Source organism: Oryza glaberrima, chromosome 3 (genome assembly GCF_000147395.1).
Source record: "Oryza glaberrima chromosome 3, OglaRS2, whole genome shotgun sequence".
Taxonomy (NCBI): domain Eukaryota; kingdom Viridiplantae; phylum Streptophyta; class Magnoliopsida; order Poales; family Poaceae; genus Oryza; species Oryza glaberrima.
The window spans coordinates 32,734,914-32,753,794 of NC_068328.1; the positions used below are offsets into that span (position 1 = coordinate 32,734,914).

Consider the following 18,881-nt stretch of genomic DNA (forward strand, 5'->3'; position numbering starts at 1 on the left):
AAACTGCAAATAAGATAAAAACGGTTTTGATGACGGTTTCATCCAACGTGGATGGTTTGATTTGGTTCTTATCCCATGTGATGTTGATATGGCATTATTAGAACGAAGATTGACAAATTTAATTAAAAATTAAAGGGACAATTACTTATTTGAGCCTAGTTTATAGCCTAACTACTAAATTAACCCTACTCTTTTAGGTTTGCTCATTTAACCCAAATTGACCGTCTTAAATTTTTTTCATGAAAAATATTATTTTTCATGATGTTAACCATTCTATTTTCAAACTTCACAACAAGCACTTCTATTGGTGGTGGTGGTGGGGGGGGGGGGGGGGGGGTTCCCAACAATCACAGTATGACCCTATTCTGTGTAAAAGGTTGGTTCAAGCACTTCAGAGTTCAATAAGCACTACTCTGAAGGTTAACAAGCTTTTATGTTCAAACTTCAAAAAGGTTACCAGCTGTGATCCTGTGAAGGCCTCAAAGGTAAGCATTTTCATTTTGTATAATAGGAAAAATAGAGGGAGAAGTTTACAGCTAGAATTCCCTCACAAGGGTGAATTCTTCTTTACAACGAAAAAATAGTTGCATGTTCATTACATCATTTAGCATTCAGTGATTTTTTGAGGGATCGAAGGACACCCCACATGACAGTTGATAAAAAGAACAGAACTAAACCAGTGATAATGGCATACTTCAAACCAAGATTCATAAGCAAATTTACCAACAGTCCTGCTAAGACAACGCCCACGAAATTTGCTGAAAAACCTGACCAGAATGGCATGCCAAGAACTGATGAAATTATTGCCCCAGTCCATGCTCCAGTTCCAGGAAATGGTACAGCCACAAACAGCATCAAACCAAGCCATTGAAATTCCTCAACAGGTGCAGCCTTCTGCCGCGCCCGCTCAAAGAGAAGATCCATAATCCGAGTTGCAGATGAGCTTCTTTGAGAGAGAAATGCTGCAAGTTTTTTCAGGTAGAGGATAATGAATGGCACAGGCACCATGTTCCTGGATAATAACATAATGGCATCAGATCCTGAATTGTTTTTGTGGGGATATTCTGTATATTTACGATGAGGCATTTTCCAAGAGATATAACCAAATTGTTTATTAGTACTACTGTTATAACTTATAACTAGCAGTTTCTGTTCTAGGTGTGTCAGTGTCACTGAGAAATAACTTCATGTGTCGTCGACTCATCACAAATTAACAACCCTATCATATCACAATACAAAGGAATACTCAGTCAAATATTAAATTTAGTTGCTGCCATTTCACTGCTTTGCTCTCTTATGCTGACAATGCTTCAAATTACTGACCTTCCCATGTAGGAGGTCCAAATTTAAACGGTAAACAAGTGTGCATCATATTTTTATCCCAAATGTTCATTCATAGATTGATATTTACACATAATCTGTCACGTTGATCGAATCAGCACTGATCAGTTACTATATGCAGTTTCTTTCTTTATGTATAGTAACTGATCAGTTATGCATAAAGAAGAAATGGCAGAAAGGTATTGTTGCTGGAATTGCTGCTGTCCAGAACAAATCAGAACCAATCAGGAACTATGCATAAAGAAAGAAATTGCAAAAGGTTCTTGCTGCTGGAATTGTGATCCAGAACTGATCAGTCACTATACATATAGTAAAATCTAACTAAACCATGTGCTGTTGTTTAATTGCTAGAGCCTAGAAGTAGCATTAGTGACTAAAATCAGCATGGAATTGCAGGTTTGCAGTTATCATTTCCAGGTTATCCTACATTGTGAGTTTATTCCATCATTAGTTTCAGTATACATATTCCATTACCCAGGACCTAGGTGAATCAGGCTAGCATATTTATTCATACCATATTATTATTTTACAGTAGACCCTTACTTTGTTTATTCATCAAACTGTGATTTTGATTTGTGGACTGTGTGAACAAAGCCCAAAATTTAGATGGTTCTGCAAATTAGCACCAGAACATTTTGTACCACTGTATATTAGCACTACATTTTCTAAGAGACATAACCAAATTGTTTATTACTACTATTGTCATTATTACCAGTTTCTGTTCCAGGTTAGTCTGTCATAACTAGCAGTTTCCAAAATGTTTATTAGTATTATTGTCAACCCATCACAAGTTCACAATCCTATCAATTATCACAATGCAAGGACTACTCAGTCAGATATTAACTTTAGTTGCTGCCATTCAACTGCTTTTCTCATGTAGGAGTGAAAGTTGTATTGTAAACAAGTGAGCATCATCTCTATTCTCAACAATTCATTCATAGATTAATAATCACACATAATCCGTCACAATGATTAAATCAGTACTAATCAGTTACTATACATATAGTAAAGAAAGAAATTACAACATGGTTCTTGTCGCTGGAATGGTTATCCAGAACAAATCAGAACTGATCAGTTAAAACCTGACTAAAACTTGTTCTGTTGGCTAATTGCTAGAAGTAGTACTCTGAATTAAACACTTAAGTAAAATCGGCATGGAATCACAAACTCGCAGTCATCATTTTCAGGTATCCTACATTGTGAGCTCATTACATCACTAGTTTGTTGACCTGTAAAAATGTGATAATGATTTGCCGGACGTGTGAACAGAAGCCCAAATTTTAGATGGTTCCAATACAAATTAGCTCCATAACATTTTGTAGCAATGAATATTATCACTATGTTCAATCCCAGTGTCACAGGCAATTCAGCGAACACCTCATGGGCAAAGCTCGCCAAAAGGAAAAAGGTAAGCAAGAGAGACAAACCCGAGAACGGATAGGACGGTGAGGCGGATGGGGTCGAGGCGCATCCAGTACCCAACCGGAATGGCCCCGCGCAGCTCGATCACCGGTAGCGTAGCGAGCGTGAACACGACGGCCTCGTCCGCCCACCCGAGCCTCCGCAGCGACGCCGCCACACGCAGCCCGAAGCCGGACGCCTTGATCGAGTCCTCCGCCGCCACCGCCGCACCGCCGCAGCAGAGCACGGCGCACCCCAGCGCGCCCAGAGCCAGCCGCCTCGCGAGCGCGCCCCAGTCTGGCGCCGTCGCAGCCGTCGCATCCCGCTCCGTCTCGTCCCCACCCATCGGCGCCACCAGACACCGCCCCGTCCCCGCGACGGCGCGAGATTCGCCGGTAACCGGAGGAGACGCCGCAGCGCTCAGGCGGAGAGCGAGCCTGGGATTTGTCGCTCCGCGAGCTGCACCTGCAACTGCCAGAAGAGGCGGCGGCGGCGGAGGCCTCCATCTCCACGACGCGAGCGCGAGCGGAGGAGGGGAGGAGGAGGACGAGGCGGCGAAAACCGACGCCGCCGCCATGGCCATCTGGATCGAGGAGGAGGAGGAGGCCTCTCGCGGATCGGATTGAGCCTGCCACTTTGGACTCGATTTGATTTTGACGGTTGTTACGAGGCAACGATTCGTGGTGATGCGGGAGGAGGAGACCCCGAGGTTACCTGCGGCTGCTCGCTCGCGCCATGGGAGGGAAGAGGAAACGGGTGGCGATTTGTTACACTGAGAGGTGGGGCCGGAAAGGTGTGGGCCCACCTGTCAGTGAATGCGGTGGGCACGGGGCACGTGCCACGTGTCATCCGGATGTAATAGCTTTTTTTTTTTTGCTGGTTTTGGTGGTGTGTTGATCCAGTCGTTATCAGGTTGAGCGAATCAAAATCAACAGAAGGAATGCAGCAGGTAAACCGTCAAAATTAACGACTAAATGAAAGAATTTTCGATGGTGATGGCCACTGCTCGCTACAGACAATCAGAGATTCAATTGTCAGTTCTTGAACGGGCAAAAAAAAACAAATATTGCTTCTATTGCGGAAATATCAATAAAGAATTGAATATGATCAGATGATGACTCAAGAGCAACAGGCAATTACATTTCCATTCCCAAGTATCACAAGTTTATTGTCTTAAACGCGTTTACTCCCACTTCACATCGAATTTTGCAGCATTTTTAAGAGGACAACCACAGGGTCTCTCACTCCTAGCACCGAGAGAAACCAGAGCCTGGTACTAAATGGGGAATGCAGGCATAAGTTTGGGATTTAGGATGAGGAGGATGAAATGAACATGTTGACTTTCCTCTCCAGTTCATCCTTCTTAGCACCAACCACGCGACTAACCTCCTTCCCGCCCTTGATTAACACAAAGGTCGGCATGGCCTCCACTTTCCATTGCCTCGCCACTTCCTGCAAAATTCAGGTTCACCACCATTAACAAAACATCATGTTCTTGTTATACAAGAATAAAAGAAGACGAAACACTAGCGGTGTGTGCTCGAATTGCCAGACAGGCTTGCAAATGGAATTCTTAAGAACCTTTTGCTACAAACCAAACAAAGTACAATAATTGGTCTGCAGTTACATACTTTATAACTTTATAAATCATAATCGGGACGTACACATTTGATGCATCCAAGTAGTGTGCCACATAGACCCATCATTCCCGCCCGGCTATTTATTAGTGCATTCAAACTTGCACAATAATTTTGTTGTGGAGTTTGAGATAAATATGAGAGGATCCAATACTCAATGATGCAAGAATATGTTTATGCAGACTGGCTAACTGAAACTTGATCAATAATTTGCTCTAAATTCTACTAGTTGAACTATGTAAAATGCACAATTATTTGTGGTGGTGGATGAACCTCCACCTCTGATGAAGTGATAATTCGTCCTGGTATGCTGGAACCAAACAAATATTCTGTTAGGTATGAATACAACGATACTTCCATGATTCTAGGCTGTAACTGAACAAATTCTTCTTATCCTGAACAAGTCCCCATAAATCATGAATATTTATGATGCTTGTTATGATATCATCTTGGAGTACTCGACAATTCCCCATAAATCATGAATATTTATGCTTGTTATGTCATCATCTCAGTCCATCCTACATCTTCCCAAAAGATATACAATGCGCTCTAAACGGATTTGGTCTTTGCTTTATAAACCATAATTGAGCCATCTATTCTTGATTTGATCTTGCTTAGGTGAATTCTTAGAACATTATCAAGTCGAATCACTCAAACCAAAGACAAGTTCATCCAGACCCATAAAGCTAGATACTGTTTACAGTACATATAAAGCATCCTAGGACAACGCAAGACAGCAAAGAATGTCATCACACTGAACTCCATAGTCCATATCTGGTTCTAGACTTCTAGTGGCCAAGCAACTATATTGCTTAAATACTACGGCAAGAACCAAATTCATGTGAAATCAAACATCTCACTCAATACAAGTGCGCATACCAGCCGTATGCAACCAGCACGATTTCTCAGAAATTATGCAAAATTTCTATGATTTTGAACCAGCTTTGAACTAAGGCGAGAGTCAACTACAAGTACTGTACTAATTAGTAGAGTAGATAGTAACATAATAACCAATATAACTCAAATTCTTTCCCCCTTCTAACTCTGCAGAATCTGTCGATTTGGCACCGAGGTCAAGCAAAACAAAAGAAGAAGAAAAAAAAAAGCAAGACATGCCAGGGTCGTAGCAACCGTACCGAAAGTTCGTCGACATCGATCTTGAAGAAGACGGCGTCGGCGAAGCGTCTGGCCATGTCCTTGAAGGCCGGCTCGATGAAGCGGCAGGGCCCGCACCAGGTGGCGGAGAAGTCGATCACGATCTGCCGCGCGAGCAGTAGACAGCCAACACACGCTCAGATCCAAACCAGCACTCGAGGTCGAGGTCGATCAGATTGGGGGGGAAACAGCGAGAGCGGAGCTCACCAGCTTGTTGGGGTTGCTCTTGTGGGCGCCCCACTGCTCGTCCCAGGTGGCCGTGGAGTGGACGGCCACCACGCGCGAGTCGCCGCCGTCGTCGGCGGCGGGCGGCGGCGTGAACATCGTCGAGAAGAAGGAGCCCATCTCGGTCGCGTGCTTGGTTTGGTTCTCTCTCTCTCTCTTTTCTCGCCTTGCTCCTCTTCGCTTCGCGTGAGCGCAAGCAACAACTCTTCTTGTTGGTTTTTGACTTGTGATGAGGGAGGAGAGACGACTCTTTGTAGTCTTGTGGAGTCACCTACTCCTCTTAGCCACAGAAAATCTCACGCCCAATTTTACTATCAACGGTCCAGATTAATCTTGCAAAACTAGGCCACGTGTCAGTAACGAAGGATGAAAATGATACGAAAATTTCCGACAATCATTTTTGTAAAAAATAAAAAAGTAAAAAAGTAATAGTTTTTAGCATTTCTATTTAGTCATTTATAAAATTTAGTTTTCTGTTTTCTATTTGCATATTGAAATCGACAATAAATAGTTAATTTATAAAATAAAAAATAGACCGTTTTCATCCTATCGCGTGCCTTTTTAGGTTTCGTTCAATCTTGACCGTCCACGTGTCCAAACAAAGCGGACAACGATAACCAACCACTGACTCAGACAAGGGGTGGATTGTGGTGTGCCAGCATCTGAACTATGCAGATGTGTAAAGCCAAGTTGATTCCAGACTTGCACGGGTATATGCTTCGAGGACACAAGGAAATGGAGACCCAAAAAGGCTAAAGAACCCAATGGTTTCTTGCCAAGGTGCATCCTCTTGCTGTAGTAGCATAGATGATAGAACCACCACACTTTTTTACATTTCCAACCCCACTGGTCGGCAGCCATCTACAATTTACATGACAGGAAAGAATGAATAAATACTCCGGAGAAGCTTTTGTTGCTGCAGGCTGAGGCTGCAGACCAAATGTGCTAGCTTAGCTACTGGACATGAAGGATTCATGCTTCATGAACCGAGCAGAAGAGAGACTACTTGACACTACATGTTACACATTTACAATCTAGGCACACGGAGCGAGATGAGCTTCCATGGTGGTATCACATCCTACTTGAAAAGGAGTAGAGCAGCACAACGAGCCCACCCTGTGAGCGCTGCTCACTCAATGATCTCCACTAGTTACCAGTGACAATGTGGCATTGAGCTTCTCAAAAGGGGTTGCTGAACAAAACCAGTTAGGATCTAGTGCTCCGGCTTCGGGGTGCGTGTGACGAATTGCGTTACAGCATCCTGGTTTACATGAAAAATGAACCTCATATCCTTTATCTGCAGTAAACATCGACAGATCAGTAAGGTGAGCGTGAGTATACTTGATGATGAAAACTAATGACATTTTCAGTGAAACATCTTTCAAACAAGCCAACGTGAACTACCAGTATGTACTAACCTGTCCGACAATTAATTATTGAAACTCAGCTTATGAATCTATGAATCATCATTATATCTCTGAAGATTATTATGAGTGCTACACCAAATACTAAAATAAATGTAAAAGGAGCTAAAGGTGAGTACTTACGTTGAAAGGCCCAATAAGATTAACTGTTTAACATCAGTATTTTGGCATGTCTGACGAATAAGCCAAGATAAAAATGGCAAAGGGAACATTTTTAACTTATTCCATTATATATTTGAAATGTATGTGATTATCTCAAGTAAAATTTTATTTTGATTCCTGAGCATTAGCCATTTCAGTCTGGTCTTTATATATAACAAGCATAACACTAGGCACGTCTCATGATACATCGTGGATCGAGTATACCACCACATGCCAGTCAGCCAGTAAGCGGTGCAAGCTGTGGTACAGTGGTACCCTAAACAAATCATACATGTTCAAATTATTCTAAGCACTAGTACTAAAATTGTGTAGCACATCAAAGTTAAGTATGGAATGGCAATCCTTCTTGCTATCTGGCATAATAAGAATATGAACAGTTCAATAACCGCCCTTTCATAATAACAATTTTCACTAATGGACTCCAGGATCTGGTAACACTTAACAACAAAGCGTAGTCAAGATTTTCTTAAATATCTATTTTCCATAGTAATTACATGGATAATGAAGGATTTCAACCATGTTTATCAGTACAACTCATTCCAAGTTCTAGGAACAGCCATACGTCATATATATCACACTGAAAGTTCAAAGAATATAAATGCACATATGCAAATTTTTATAACATATGAACACACTACTATCAAAAGACAGGACCAGAACAATTACTACAGGGATCATTTCTTAATCATGAGGTTACAAATTAATTGTGTAAACAATGAGGTTTGGGTAGTTTACTGCTTTTGGTTCAATCAGTGATAAATGAAGGAAACAGGAAATACCAGTACCTCAATTAACGAATCTGAACTTAAGATGATGCGTTTGCAGCTTGGTACTTCCTTGCTATTAACAAAAATTGAACATTTCCCAATGTTTTTGATATGAAAAGAACCAGCTTCATCCATCTTGATGACCGCCTAATTTTCATAGCACACATGGATTTATATAAACACAAAGGCCCAAAGAAAAAGAGAAAAAGAAGCAGATGTGGTAAAACCTAATCCCAGGATAAGTTTTTTTAGGGTACTGCACGAGCAAACAATGGGGGTTAGGATGTAATCAGATAAGCCTACTATTAATTACATGAAAACAGTTGCTAGTTTAAGCAGAACGACATAATCCGATCAAGCACTAGAAAAGTTATGCTGCCTAGTTGTATGTTGTTTAGGACCATTTCCATGATTACAGACCTGTAGTTAACATAAATGACTGGAAAATGTATTTTAAATTAGTCATAACAACTCACTAACCTAAGGCTCAGAATTAGTGATAAATCCTACCTTTCATCATGGATCGACGCTATGTAATTTTCTTGCTTGTACAAAAACCATATAAATATCCCATATTTTAATGTACCGTGGGGGCCTCCCTCACTGTTTTACAGTAAAAAAACAACTCACTAACCAAAACATTAAAGCCACCAGTTTCTAACTGAAAACACAAAATCATGACATTCATGATTAATATATATCTGGAACTGCCCCATAACAAAAAGCCCTAGATGAACATAAATCATCCACCACTAGATATTTGAACCCCAAATATATCCAATTTGATAAAGTTGACTTCACAATTCGAGCAAACATTATGGCCAGCATGAGAACAACATTAATACATGATCAATGCTTTTTTTACTGTCATCAAGGCTGCATAGACCTAGTAGGCTGGAAATTGGAGTAGGAACAACCATAGGCACTAACAATACATTCACCTTAGAACACACCACAGCAAAGAGCATCCAATCAAAGCGCGCATGAGGAAAATAAGAAAATATAAATTTAACCTCCTCCAATTGTACAGGACATATATGTCCTTGCCTTTTGTAACTCAAGTAGTCAAGTCAACTACTATTGGGCATTATATGCTTTTAATAAGTTGTAGTTTAAGTCTCATAATGTAAACTGGAGGATACGAGCAAATACCTGTCTACGAGATATTTTGTTTGCCCTCCCTTCTTTTCCCAAATCAACATCAACTTTTATGTCTTCTGTCTCTCTTCCAAGAGTCACCTAAATGAACAACAAAGGAGGCAGTTTGAATGTCAGAAAACGGTACCAATATATTACACTAAATCCCTGATAAACGATAAATGGAAGACACACACCAAAAAAAGGGTAGTGTCTCTATCCTTAAAAGATTGGATTAGAACAACTCAATCAGCATCCAACTGTTATAAGACCAAAAGAAAAACACAGACAAAATGGTATGTCTGGGCATCTATTATAACTTAAAATGTGTATCTCATTATAGTAAACACCAGCTCAGCTGAAAAACATTGATTTAATTTACCTCACTGTCCTTCATATAATATCTCAGGTGCAGTCCATAAATAACTGCGAAGGCACCTTTGGACACAATGGCTCTGTTCATATAAGACCTGGCACTCTGCTCCAGTCGTATCAATGATTTCCTGCTTTCTGGATGCTGAAACCTGGAAACTGATCATGCAAAAACATTGATAAATGCCCATTTGTGGCTTCAAAAACAGGACAAAATGCTTCTTTGGCTGCTCGTTGGCTTATAAGCCACAGACAAATTTGAATTTTAGAACTTAATTTTTGAGTTGATTTGGGGTATTTTTCAGTGTTTTCTAATTTTTAGCTTTCGCTTTTGGAACGCTGAGAGTAGGAGTATAAAAGGCTTGCCCTAAAATTATTTTTTGTTGCCTAGCTACTCCCTCCATCCCAAAATATAAGAAGTTTTAGAGGATCGCACAGCTATTAAGAAAGTAGGTGGAACTAAATGGGGGATGGTTTTGATTGGTTGAGATGAGGAAGTAGGTCGAGAACTTAAATGGCGAACAATTGTGATTAGTTGAAAGGAGGGAGTAGGTGGAGAAATTGTTATATTTTGGGACAAATTTTGAACGCTGGAAGATGCTATATTTTGGGATGGAGGAGTAGCTTATAAGCCGCAGCAAAAAGAAAGTATTTGCCAAGCAAACACTAAAGTACCAACAAGTTAATGGCAAACTAAATTCAGTAAATCTATCAGCTACGTTTACAACCTGGATGTGGATTGCCTTAATAAAACTAACATGTGTCCATGAAGCTAGACATGCAAGCGTGCACACGCGCATGCACTATTATCAGAACAATTTTCCTTGTTCCATTATCATACTCCCTCCGTATTTTAATGTATGACGCCATTGACTTTTTAACCAACATTTGACCATTCGTCTTATTTATTTTTTTTGTGCAAATATGAAAATATTTATGTCATGCTTAAAGATTTTTCGATGATAAATTAAGTCACAATAAAATAAATGATAATTATAGAAATTTTTTGAATAAGACGAATGGTCAAACATTAATCAAAAAGTCAACAGCGTCATACATTAAAATACGGAGGGAGTACTACTTTAAAAGGCTCTAGTGATGGTGGCAGTGAATCTGCCATTCTGCCACCTCAAGTACTCGCATTGTAAATTTTGCAAATCACTCCTTGAGCTTCTTAACATTAAAAACAATCAAATCAAAATGGATAGCAACATATAAAATTAAAATAAGATGAATATTTCCTATAGCAAACAATGGGTAGCACACTTCATGAAAAATATATTTTATCCGTAGCAAAGCACGGGCATTCAGCTATTCTGAATAGAATATATACCCCTTAAGCCTCACAGCCAATCAACATTTCATACTCCATACTCTTATCATGGTCAGTCTCCTTCGAGGCTAACACTAAGCACTACCACTCGACTGTAAATTATTCCAATAAAGTGGTCAATATTTCAGTTTCACACATAGTATTATCGTGATAAGGGCGCTAACAATTGAGCACAGTACTTCCTTCCACAACTCTATCATAATATTAGTATGTTACTCATGCTAAGCTTAAAACACACATCTTTAATATCAAATATTTGCATGTGTTGGTAGAGTCTTATACCAAAAAAATTTTCACACTGATTTGATAAAAGGAGATATTTACCTCCTTCTGGATGCTGCTCAGAGTCCTGAACCCATGGGATTAAATCTTGATCAAGTATCTGCAATGAATAACAAAAAGGGATAAATCAGAAGAACAATCAATTCTTTTAAGTAGCTAAGCTAAGGGACATACCAAAGCTTCTAGATCATAGTAGTTTGGAACATCATTTTCATTGTCAGAGCATTCTTCTACTTGATTTGATACAGGAACAGTTGTAATGGGGTCTTGAAGACCCAAATCTGGCAATTCATGTGGTGGAATGCAGTTCTGTAGAGGAGCCCCATCTCCTAATTCTGGTTGATTATCATGTGAGTTGTAATTCATGTGATCGGGCACTTCAACTGAATTGGGCAAAGGAAAACTCAGTGAGTCATCAAAGTTATTCTGCTGTTCTAAATGGCAAGGTGATCCTTCAGCAAATACAGCAGCACTGATAGAGGGTAAATTTGACGCACATGAGTTTGCATCATTAGTGTCAACGTGACAATGCACGAGTGTACCAGCAGTTGAAGGACCTTCTGATGGTTCAGCTCCTAGTGGGACACAGCCTTTACTAGGTGCTGTTGAACCTTCTTTTTGTTCTGAGGTGGGTGGGCTGAGATTCATTGGTTGTGAAGAAGGTTCAGTATTTGTCGTATCTTCCCTCTTTATTAGGGCTTTGTCACTCACATTGGAATGTTCGACATTTGATGCAGGGCTAGTTGCAGGGGAAACCAAACAGGTATTGTGCTCAGAGTTCTGGCCAAAATCAGTAGCAGAGCATTGTAGAGGAGACTCGCCAGGAAAAATAACATCGTCATTGCAAGGAATTTCAGGATCTTCTGTGTTCAACACACATTCAACAAACCGACCAGGATAAGGCACTTCCAATGAAGTAGGAACCGAGATTATCCCAGAAACATCTACATTATGCTTCACATGATCAGGATCTGTCTGATCATAGCAAATGTTGGCCTCATCAGGATGCAACAGATTTTTCACATGATCAGGATCATCTAAATCCTCCTGATTTGTCTCATGTGGAATATTCAAAAAGTTTTCACCATTCAGGAGATCTAAATCTTCACTGTTGCTGAAATAGGGAAAATCCATGAAATCACCTTCTGTTATGGCTGCATGATCTAAACCAGCTGCACAAATCCCACCATCTAAATTTGGTTGCAATGCTAGAGGGTCACTGTTGTCTGTCTTTATTTTCTTATCATCGTCAAGAGTAAATGTGCCTCTTTCGTCAACCTCAGTCCAGATTGAACCAACTGGTGTTTGAGAACCCTCTGGTTGGCCAATCACCTGGAGTGAGCCAGGTTCTTGCATTCTTGAACTGCTGTTCACAGGGAAATGGACATGTTCAACTCCACAGTGATCAGCAATCACTATTGTCTTTGATTCTGTTACTTTGCTGCCACATTGGTTGCTAGAGCCCAGATTCTGGAACTGCATGGAACCCTGAAAATCTGTTATACCCTTTAAAGAAACATTGTTCCCTTCATTAGTATCAGGGTCCTTTCGCGTGTATGCATCTTGCTCATATATTTGACTTACATCAGAATAGCCATACGGGACACTATTAGCAATATCTCCACCTTTAACCATGCTATCAGTCTCAGCATGCTTTGCAGGGAAAGAATGTCCATTCATTCCAACAAACATAGTTTGTCCACCATTGTAACTTCCATCCTGTTGCCCAAAGCAGTTCATTGTACTTACCCCTGGTTCTGTATTATGAACCACATGGTGACCTTGTGAATGTTTATCTAGGCCTCCACATACACACTGCCCGCCATTCATTGTACATGAACAAGGGTCAATAAGAAAACCAAGGTCGACAGTACTACATGGTTCATTGCGGACTCTCTTTCTCATCGCATAATATTGATTCTTCACACTATCTATTTTCCGTTTCTGGAATGACAAATCCTTTTGCTTTGCGTTGATAACTTTAGCCTTCAGAGGATTGGAAGTGGAAAGATCATTCTCATACTCAACCATACGAGCAGAAGCTTGTGTTGAGATCTCTGGGTCATATAGCAGAGAATTCCAACGATCCTGTATTTCTTTAAGAGTGAATTTACGGGAGAAACATACGGCTCCTTTTGCCAAGGCCTCCAATGAGGCACCAGTCTACAAGTATCATAACAATCAGTTAGGAAGAGATGGGGAACCATTCACAACATCAGAATTCAGAACGAATATGCAGCTAGACACTTAAACTTATATGAAGAATGTCTCACAGATAAGGTTTGCCTGACCCTGCAGACTGGAGATTAACTAACTTCAGATCAAATTTTCCTGAACAAATCCCTAGTATTCAACATGACTAACTCAGGATTGGAGTACTAAATATCTCGCATACTTCATAGATCGGCATAATAATGTTAATATGATAAGCCCACTTACTATGATTACAAGGTCAAGTTGCCATGTAAGATAAAACAGTATTCATTGTCTTGAGTTGCAAAGCTAGTTAATCACAGAATTTGGCATGGCACTATATGGAATGTGTTCATATAATTACAGGTACCAACGCATGGGATTAAATAGATTAATCAGGGCAGTCTTGTACAAAAACTACAGATCAATCACACCATGGTAGGTGCATACAAGACCTAAACAATTTGCTTTATTTATTGAAAATAAATTCAAATAAAACGGTCAAAAACTCTTGCAGAGGAATATAACACTCATTATTATTTCCTCCACCACATAGGATCTACCTGCAGACACTGAGTATGCAAATTTCTCCCAAGCAAAATGTCAAGCGACTGGTCTCTGTGTGGGGTCAATAGAAATTGCACCCGGTGGTGTGTGTCCTGCCAAACCTGACCCGGTTGCACACGCGCCACATTAAATTCTTGGCTAGATGATAGCAGAGCCACTGAACTGCTATGAAAACAAATCCCTATGCTGCTTCAAGATTTTGATTCCCCAACAAAGCGATTCAGTACAACGGTGTTCAGGACTCCGCACAGGGAATAACCACCCAAATTAGATACGGACTAACAGCTGAGCAATTTCGCAAGGCCGAGGGTTAAAGTGTTAAACCCTGACGACCTGACTATCATGACAAAAAATTTAAAGAAAGAAAAATGGCTCCGTCGACCTCCGCCATAAACAACTTAAGAACGAAGCCCGAACTCTCCAATCGAAGCCTAACCTAAGCGACGCGGCGAGACGAACAGACTTCGAGCCGCCCCGAATTGTAAGGGACCGGGGCGAGAGAGGGGTGGGGGGGATCGTCTACCTCGACGGCGTTCTTGAGGAGGATGTCGTCCTCGACGAGCCAGATCGCCGACGACGTCGCCGCCGCCAAGGCGCCCATGCCCACCACCGCCGCCGCCGCCGCTTCCGATGGGTGAGGGAGCAGGAACCGTGTGGTTTTAGGGTTTAGAGGAGGAAGAAGGAGAGTGAGTGGGTTGGAAAGAGAGGCGAGGAGACCGGATTTTTTTACATTTTAGACCTTTCTGAAAAATTATTTTTCAAATAGATCCCTAAAATACTTATTTCAAGAATTGACCCTTCCCGTTGGGCCGCGAAAAGGGTAACATTCTTAGGATAAGTTTTTTAAAAGGTTTATTTATAAAATAGGTTTTCAAAAGGGACCTAAAAGTAAAAAAAATCCAGACGCCGCGATGGGGTTGGGTTGGGTACTTGGGTTCGGGTGACTCAAGTAGAACTGGGGTTTAATCCGCATCACCAAACACCCCTCCACTTCGTCTCTCTCTCTCGCCCAAGTCCACACTTCGTCTCTCTCTCCCAAGTCCAAGGCCTCGATTCCGTCGTGAGAGCTCACCATGGCGAAGGCGGCGGCGGCGGCGGCGGCGGCGGCGAAGAAGGTGCTCAAGATGGCTGCGGGCTCCGAGGTTTATTATCTCTCCCCGTCTCGGTCTCTCTCACTTATTTTGTTCCTCCTCTTGTGTTTGTGAAGCTGATCACGACCGCCGCCCCCGTCTCGGTCTCTTCTCACTTATTCTGTTCCTCCTCTTGTGTTTGTGAAGGTGATCGCGACAGCCGGGAAGAGGAGGGGTTCCGAGGTGCACGCGTGGCGCCGGATCTCGCGTTGCATGTCTCGATCCGTCTTCCCCATCTCGGTTTCTCTCACTTTACGAGTTTCTCTTGTTTGTGCAGCTGTTCTGCCCTTCTCCGCCTTTGAACTTTGCCATGTTCCACCGCTTCCTTCTTCCTGGATCCACGAGGGTGAGAACCTAATATGAAATCATTTGATTGTTTGGTCACATTGTCACAATATCGCCGAAAACCTCATCCATGTTTGTTGTCTGTTGTTTGGAGTCTGCTCATCTCATGTGAATCAGGTCCCAACTTATTTATTGTGCATGATCTGTAAACCTTCTCCCCAAAATCTATTGAAAGTGATCGTTTATTGTGCATGATCTGTAAACCTTCTCCCCAAAATCTGTTGAAAGTGATCGTCAATAGCTTTTTGACTTGTCTTGCTGTGTCTTGCCATGTGTATACTAATACTGTCTCCCATTGTGCTTTATGTGGTTCTTCCTAGGCCTGGCTGTAGCTCTTGTGTGGAAAATCTATGTGTTTGCGTCCCCTGTTTGAGCCATGAAACTCTTGTTGATTGCTTTTTCATTGCCCTGGGCACTGCTACTAGTACTAGGATCCTGGCTTTTAAATATTTCCTGTATATATACCTTTTCTTCAGGACTCAGCAATCTTGTTTGTTGTGCAAGGCCTAGCTAGCCTCTATATGAACCGAAGCTTGTAGTTGGCCAAATTGTGTTGTGCTTCAAATTCTCAGGGCCTTTGCAGTGCTGTTGAGCATCTTGTTTACTGGATGATCAGTTTGTACAGCCTTGTTCCATGCTTCCTGTATTACTTGCTTGAAACCATTTACCTTGATCCAGAAATGAAATTTGGCTTCCTTTTTGGCTCCTCTCTCATAGATTAGGTTGAAATCCCCCAAAATCGTCAATGTGTTGGTGGTGGTGGTTTTAGGGATTTCAACTCATCCAGTAAATCTGGTTTTTCACTGTCTTGTGAGGTTTGAAAGAATAGTTGTCTGTATTCATGACATTGCACTGTTATGTTTTTTTTTTTTTTGCAGTACTATCACTCTCTCATGAAGGAAAAGACCATATGTATTAATCCGCATAAGCTTCTGCTGATGACTATGGTAACACATTATTGCTTTTGAACTAGCTGGGGGTGCCGCAACTTGTCCTTTTGTCTCCTCTTCTCCTAATGTTAACTCTTTCTAACTGCTGTGTTTTTAGGTCGAAGACACTATTACCAAGAAGGTTGCCGGAAACATATGCTCTAGTCTCAGCAATGCTAGGGTAATTATCTCTTCTTTCTCTGCCTCTTCAAGCTGAGGGCCGTGCATCCCGCATGCATCTAAAATGCTTTTATTTTCTACCGTGGTAGGCGATTGGGGCTGGAATCTGTTGTTTCTCTACGTCTGCGCCAAGGGGATATCGAAGGGCCTTCTTTACAAACTCCTTCGAGGACATGGGGATTCTCAAGGTAAAAGAAAAGCTCTACATGCTTTATTTTTCCACAAAGGTCTGTTTATGCGCATTAATGTTCTGTTAAATGCAGGATATGGCTTTGGTTCTCCATGCAGCTTTCAAAGGCTGGAAGACGAAGTTCCAGGACATCCCACCTATGTAAGTCCGCAACTCTTTCCCCCTTCTTCCTTTTGAACTTTAGTCGTAGATAGTTCATGTGACTGGATTTTTTGGAACAGGAAAAAGTATGTTATGCTCCTAGGACTTGCTTGCTTGACTCTCCACCTTGCTCTTCATTACAAGATGAAGAAGATGGAGACTAACCTCAAGCAGGATATGATCAAGTTTCGTGCTGAAGTAAAGCTGGAGATTGAAGCAGCAGCCAACGCGATGCAGAAGGAGATCGCCTCAGAGCTTGCTAAGTCTGCTCAATTTAGGGCAGATTCAGTGGTTGCATTCCAGAAATGCAAGGCTCGTCCTGATGTGTGGTCGGAGTATTACTGCCTAACATTGCTGGAGGCCCTCATGAGGTCCAGAATCGATGGCAAATAGGTACGGGCGGTAAGAAGTCCATATTATTCTGTTAAATATGGTGATTTTGTTTATGAGTCCATTGCAACAGCTACTATGGAAGTACTAGATAGGATGGGAAAAAGTAGTTCCTTGTCTTTTTATGCCACCATTTTGTTGGTTAATAGCTTAATATACATGCATTCGATTTAATATGATTGAAGCTCTATAGCCATTCTATTTCAAATAGATCTTCATACTGGTAGATCATTGTGTTAAACTTTTGTTCTGGTTCTTAATTTTCTTGCTGGAGTGCTTATTGAAGCTTGATCTTACTCTTCTCCGCAGACTCTGGATTATCACTCGAACTGAGAAAACGATGATCGTCACTCGGAGCAGATTGTCTGGTCACTTGGTGCCTTGGTGGTTGTCAAATCTCGTTGTTTGGTTAGTTTCTATGACAGTTTGTGTGTGGTCATAAAGGGATTTAGATCGATGGGGTACACGATCTGCATGTAAGGAAGGATTTTTACGAGTGGCTATACTCATCAATTTTCCCAGCTCAATTCATCTTCTTATTCAGTACATCCGTATACTTTTGCTATTTGCATCTACTGCTGCTGCATTTATATTTGTCAAAAACGATATTTCAGCTGCTTTTTTTTTCTTCAATATGTCGACAATGAGTTTTTTTCCCCTCTTTCGAACTTAATTAGAATGTACTCCCTCGGTTTAATACCATGTGTCACTTTAATTTTTTCTTTCAGTTAAACTTTTTTTAAGTTCGAAAATGTTGAAAATGTTGCTATATGTTTCTCTAAATTTGGTTAAAAGTTTTAACATAAAACTTCTCTAATTTTGGTTAAAACTTAAAACTTAAAATTTAGAGAAACATATAGCAACATTTTCAATACGAAACAAACATACTATCAAAATATATTCAATATTATATTTAATAAAACTAATTTGGTATTGTAGATGTTGCTAAATTTTTTTATAAATTTAGTCAAATCTAAATAATTTTGACTACGAACAAAAGTCAAAAAGACTTTTATAATATGATATCGAGGGAGTATATGATTTTCTATTAGATCTGCAGTCGGAGTATATAGGTGCGCCAATTTACAGGGATTAAACATTTAAACCTACAAATAATTACTGTTTTGATCTTTTTTTTCTCAAAGATTAATTTTTCATTGATGTCAGTTGTGTGAGTCATTCGGACGCACATAGAAGTGATCAACGGATCTCATATATTCCAAGCACATAAAAGTCTCCCGTAGAATATATTTATTTATTACAGCTCAAGTAACAAACCGTTGACGACACGGACGAGATCTTTGTGTAGATTATGGTGTGCTTACTAGCCTTATCTTTTTGGCTTGTACTAACACGTATAAGCCAAAATTTAAATTTTTAACTTTAAATTTAAAGTTGATATTGGAGTTTTCATCATACACACACATGAACACACACACATATATATATATAGAAAATGAACCTGGGAGTAAGTACACCTGCTCCCATCTACCGTCCATCCATTCAACCAGCGATCTACCCGATCGAACCTCCCCCTAACGAGTATAGCTGCACTGGCCCGTTAATATTTTGAATAAGAT

General features: G+C 40.7%; 4 protein-coding genes across 6 annotated transcripts; 1 reads left to right on the forward strand and 3 right to left on the reverse strand.

Moving 5' to 3' along the window:
* Positions 1-443: 443 nt before the first annotated feature.
* LOC127765304 (uncharacterized) lies at positions 444-3,478 on the reverse strand. Its single transcript, XM_052290172.1, has 2 exons — positions 2,769-3,478; positions 444-1,012 (listed from the first exon to the last, which is right to left on the reverse strand). The coding sequence occupies exons 1-2, from the start codon at positions 3,323-3,325 to the stop codon at positions 601-603; spliced, it is 969 nt and encodes a 322-aa protein (XP_052146132.1). The 5' UTR covers positions 3,326-3,478; the 3' UTR covers positions 444-600.
* A 376-nt stretch (positions 3,479-3,854) lies between these two features.
* Positions 3,855-5,992, reverse strand: LOC127765305 (thioredoxin H2-2). Its single transcript, XM_052290173.1, has 3 exons — positions 5,742-5,992; positions 5,516-5,638; positions 3,855-4,194 (listed from the first exon to the last, which is right to left on the reverse strand). The coding sequence occupies exons 1-3, from the start codon at positions 5,877-5,879 to the stop codon at positions 4,051-4,053; spliced, it is 405 nt and encodes a 134-aa protein (XP_052146133.1). The 5' UTR covers positions 5,880-5,992; the 3' UTR covers positions 3,855-4,050.
* A 411-nt stretch (positions 5,993-6,403) lies between these two features.
* On the reverse strand, positions 6,404-14,675 carry LOC127765306 (uncharacterized). Of its 3 annotated transcripts, XM_052290174.1 has the most exons (7): positions 14,520-14,675; positions 11,411-13,399; positions 11,279-11,336; positions 9,632-9,780; positions 9,265-9,351; positions 8,131-8,259; positions 6,408-7,056 (listed from the first exon to the last, which is right to left on the reverse strand). In XM_052290174.1, the coding sequence occupies exons 1-7, from the start codon at positions 14,595-14,597 to the stop codon at positions 6,973-6,975; spliced, it is 2,574 nt and encodes an 857-aa protein (XP_052146134.1). In that variant the 5' UTR covers positions 14,598-14,675; the 3' UTR covers positions 6,408-6,972. The 3 variants fall into 3 exon arrangements, with proteins under 3 accessions (XP_052146135.1, XP_052146134.1, XP_052146136.1); XM_052290175.1 differs by lacking the exon at positions 8,131-8,259 and having other exon boundaries at positions 6,404-7,056; XM_052290176.1 differs by lacking the exons at positions 6,408-7,056; positions 8,131-8,259 and adding an exon at positions 8,289-8,715.
* A 273-nt stretch (positions 14,676-14,948) lies between these two features.
* LOC127765899 (uncharacterized) lies at positions 14,949-18,026 on the forward strand. The gene is made up of 9 exons (XM_052290871.1): positions 14,949-15,138; positions 15,274-15,309; positions 15,404-15,472; positions 16,350-16,418; positions 16,519-16,581; positions 16,670-16,768; positions 16,844-16,911; positions 16,992-17,304; positions 17,611-18,026. Exons 1-8 carry the CDS (start codon positions 15,070-15,072, stop codon positions 17,302-17,304), a joined length of 786 nt encoding a protein of 261 aa, XP_052146831.1. The 5' UTR covers positions 14,949-15,069; the 3' UTR covers positions 17,611-18,026.
* The last annotated feature ends 855 nt before the right edge of the window (positions 18,027-18,881 follow it).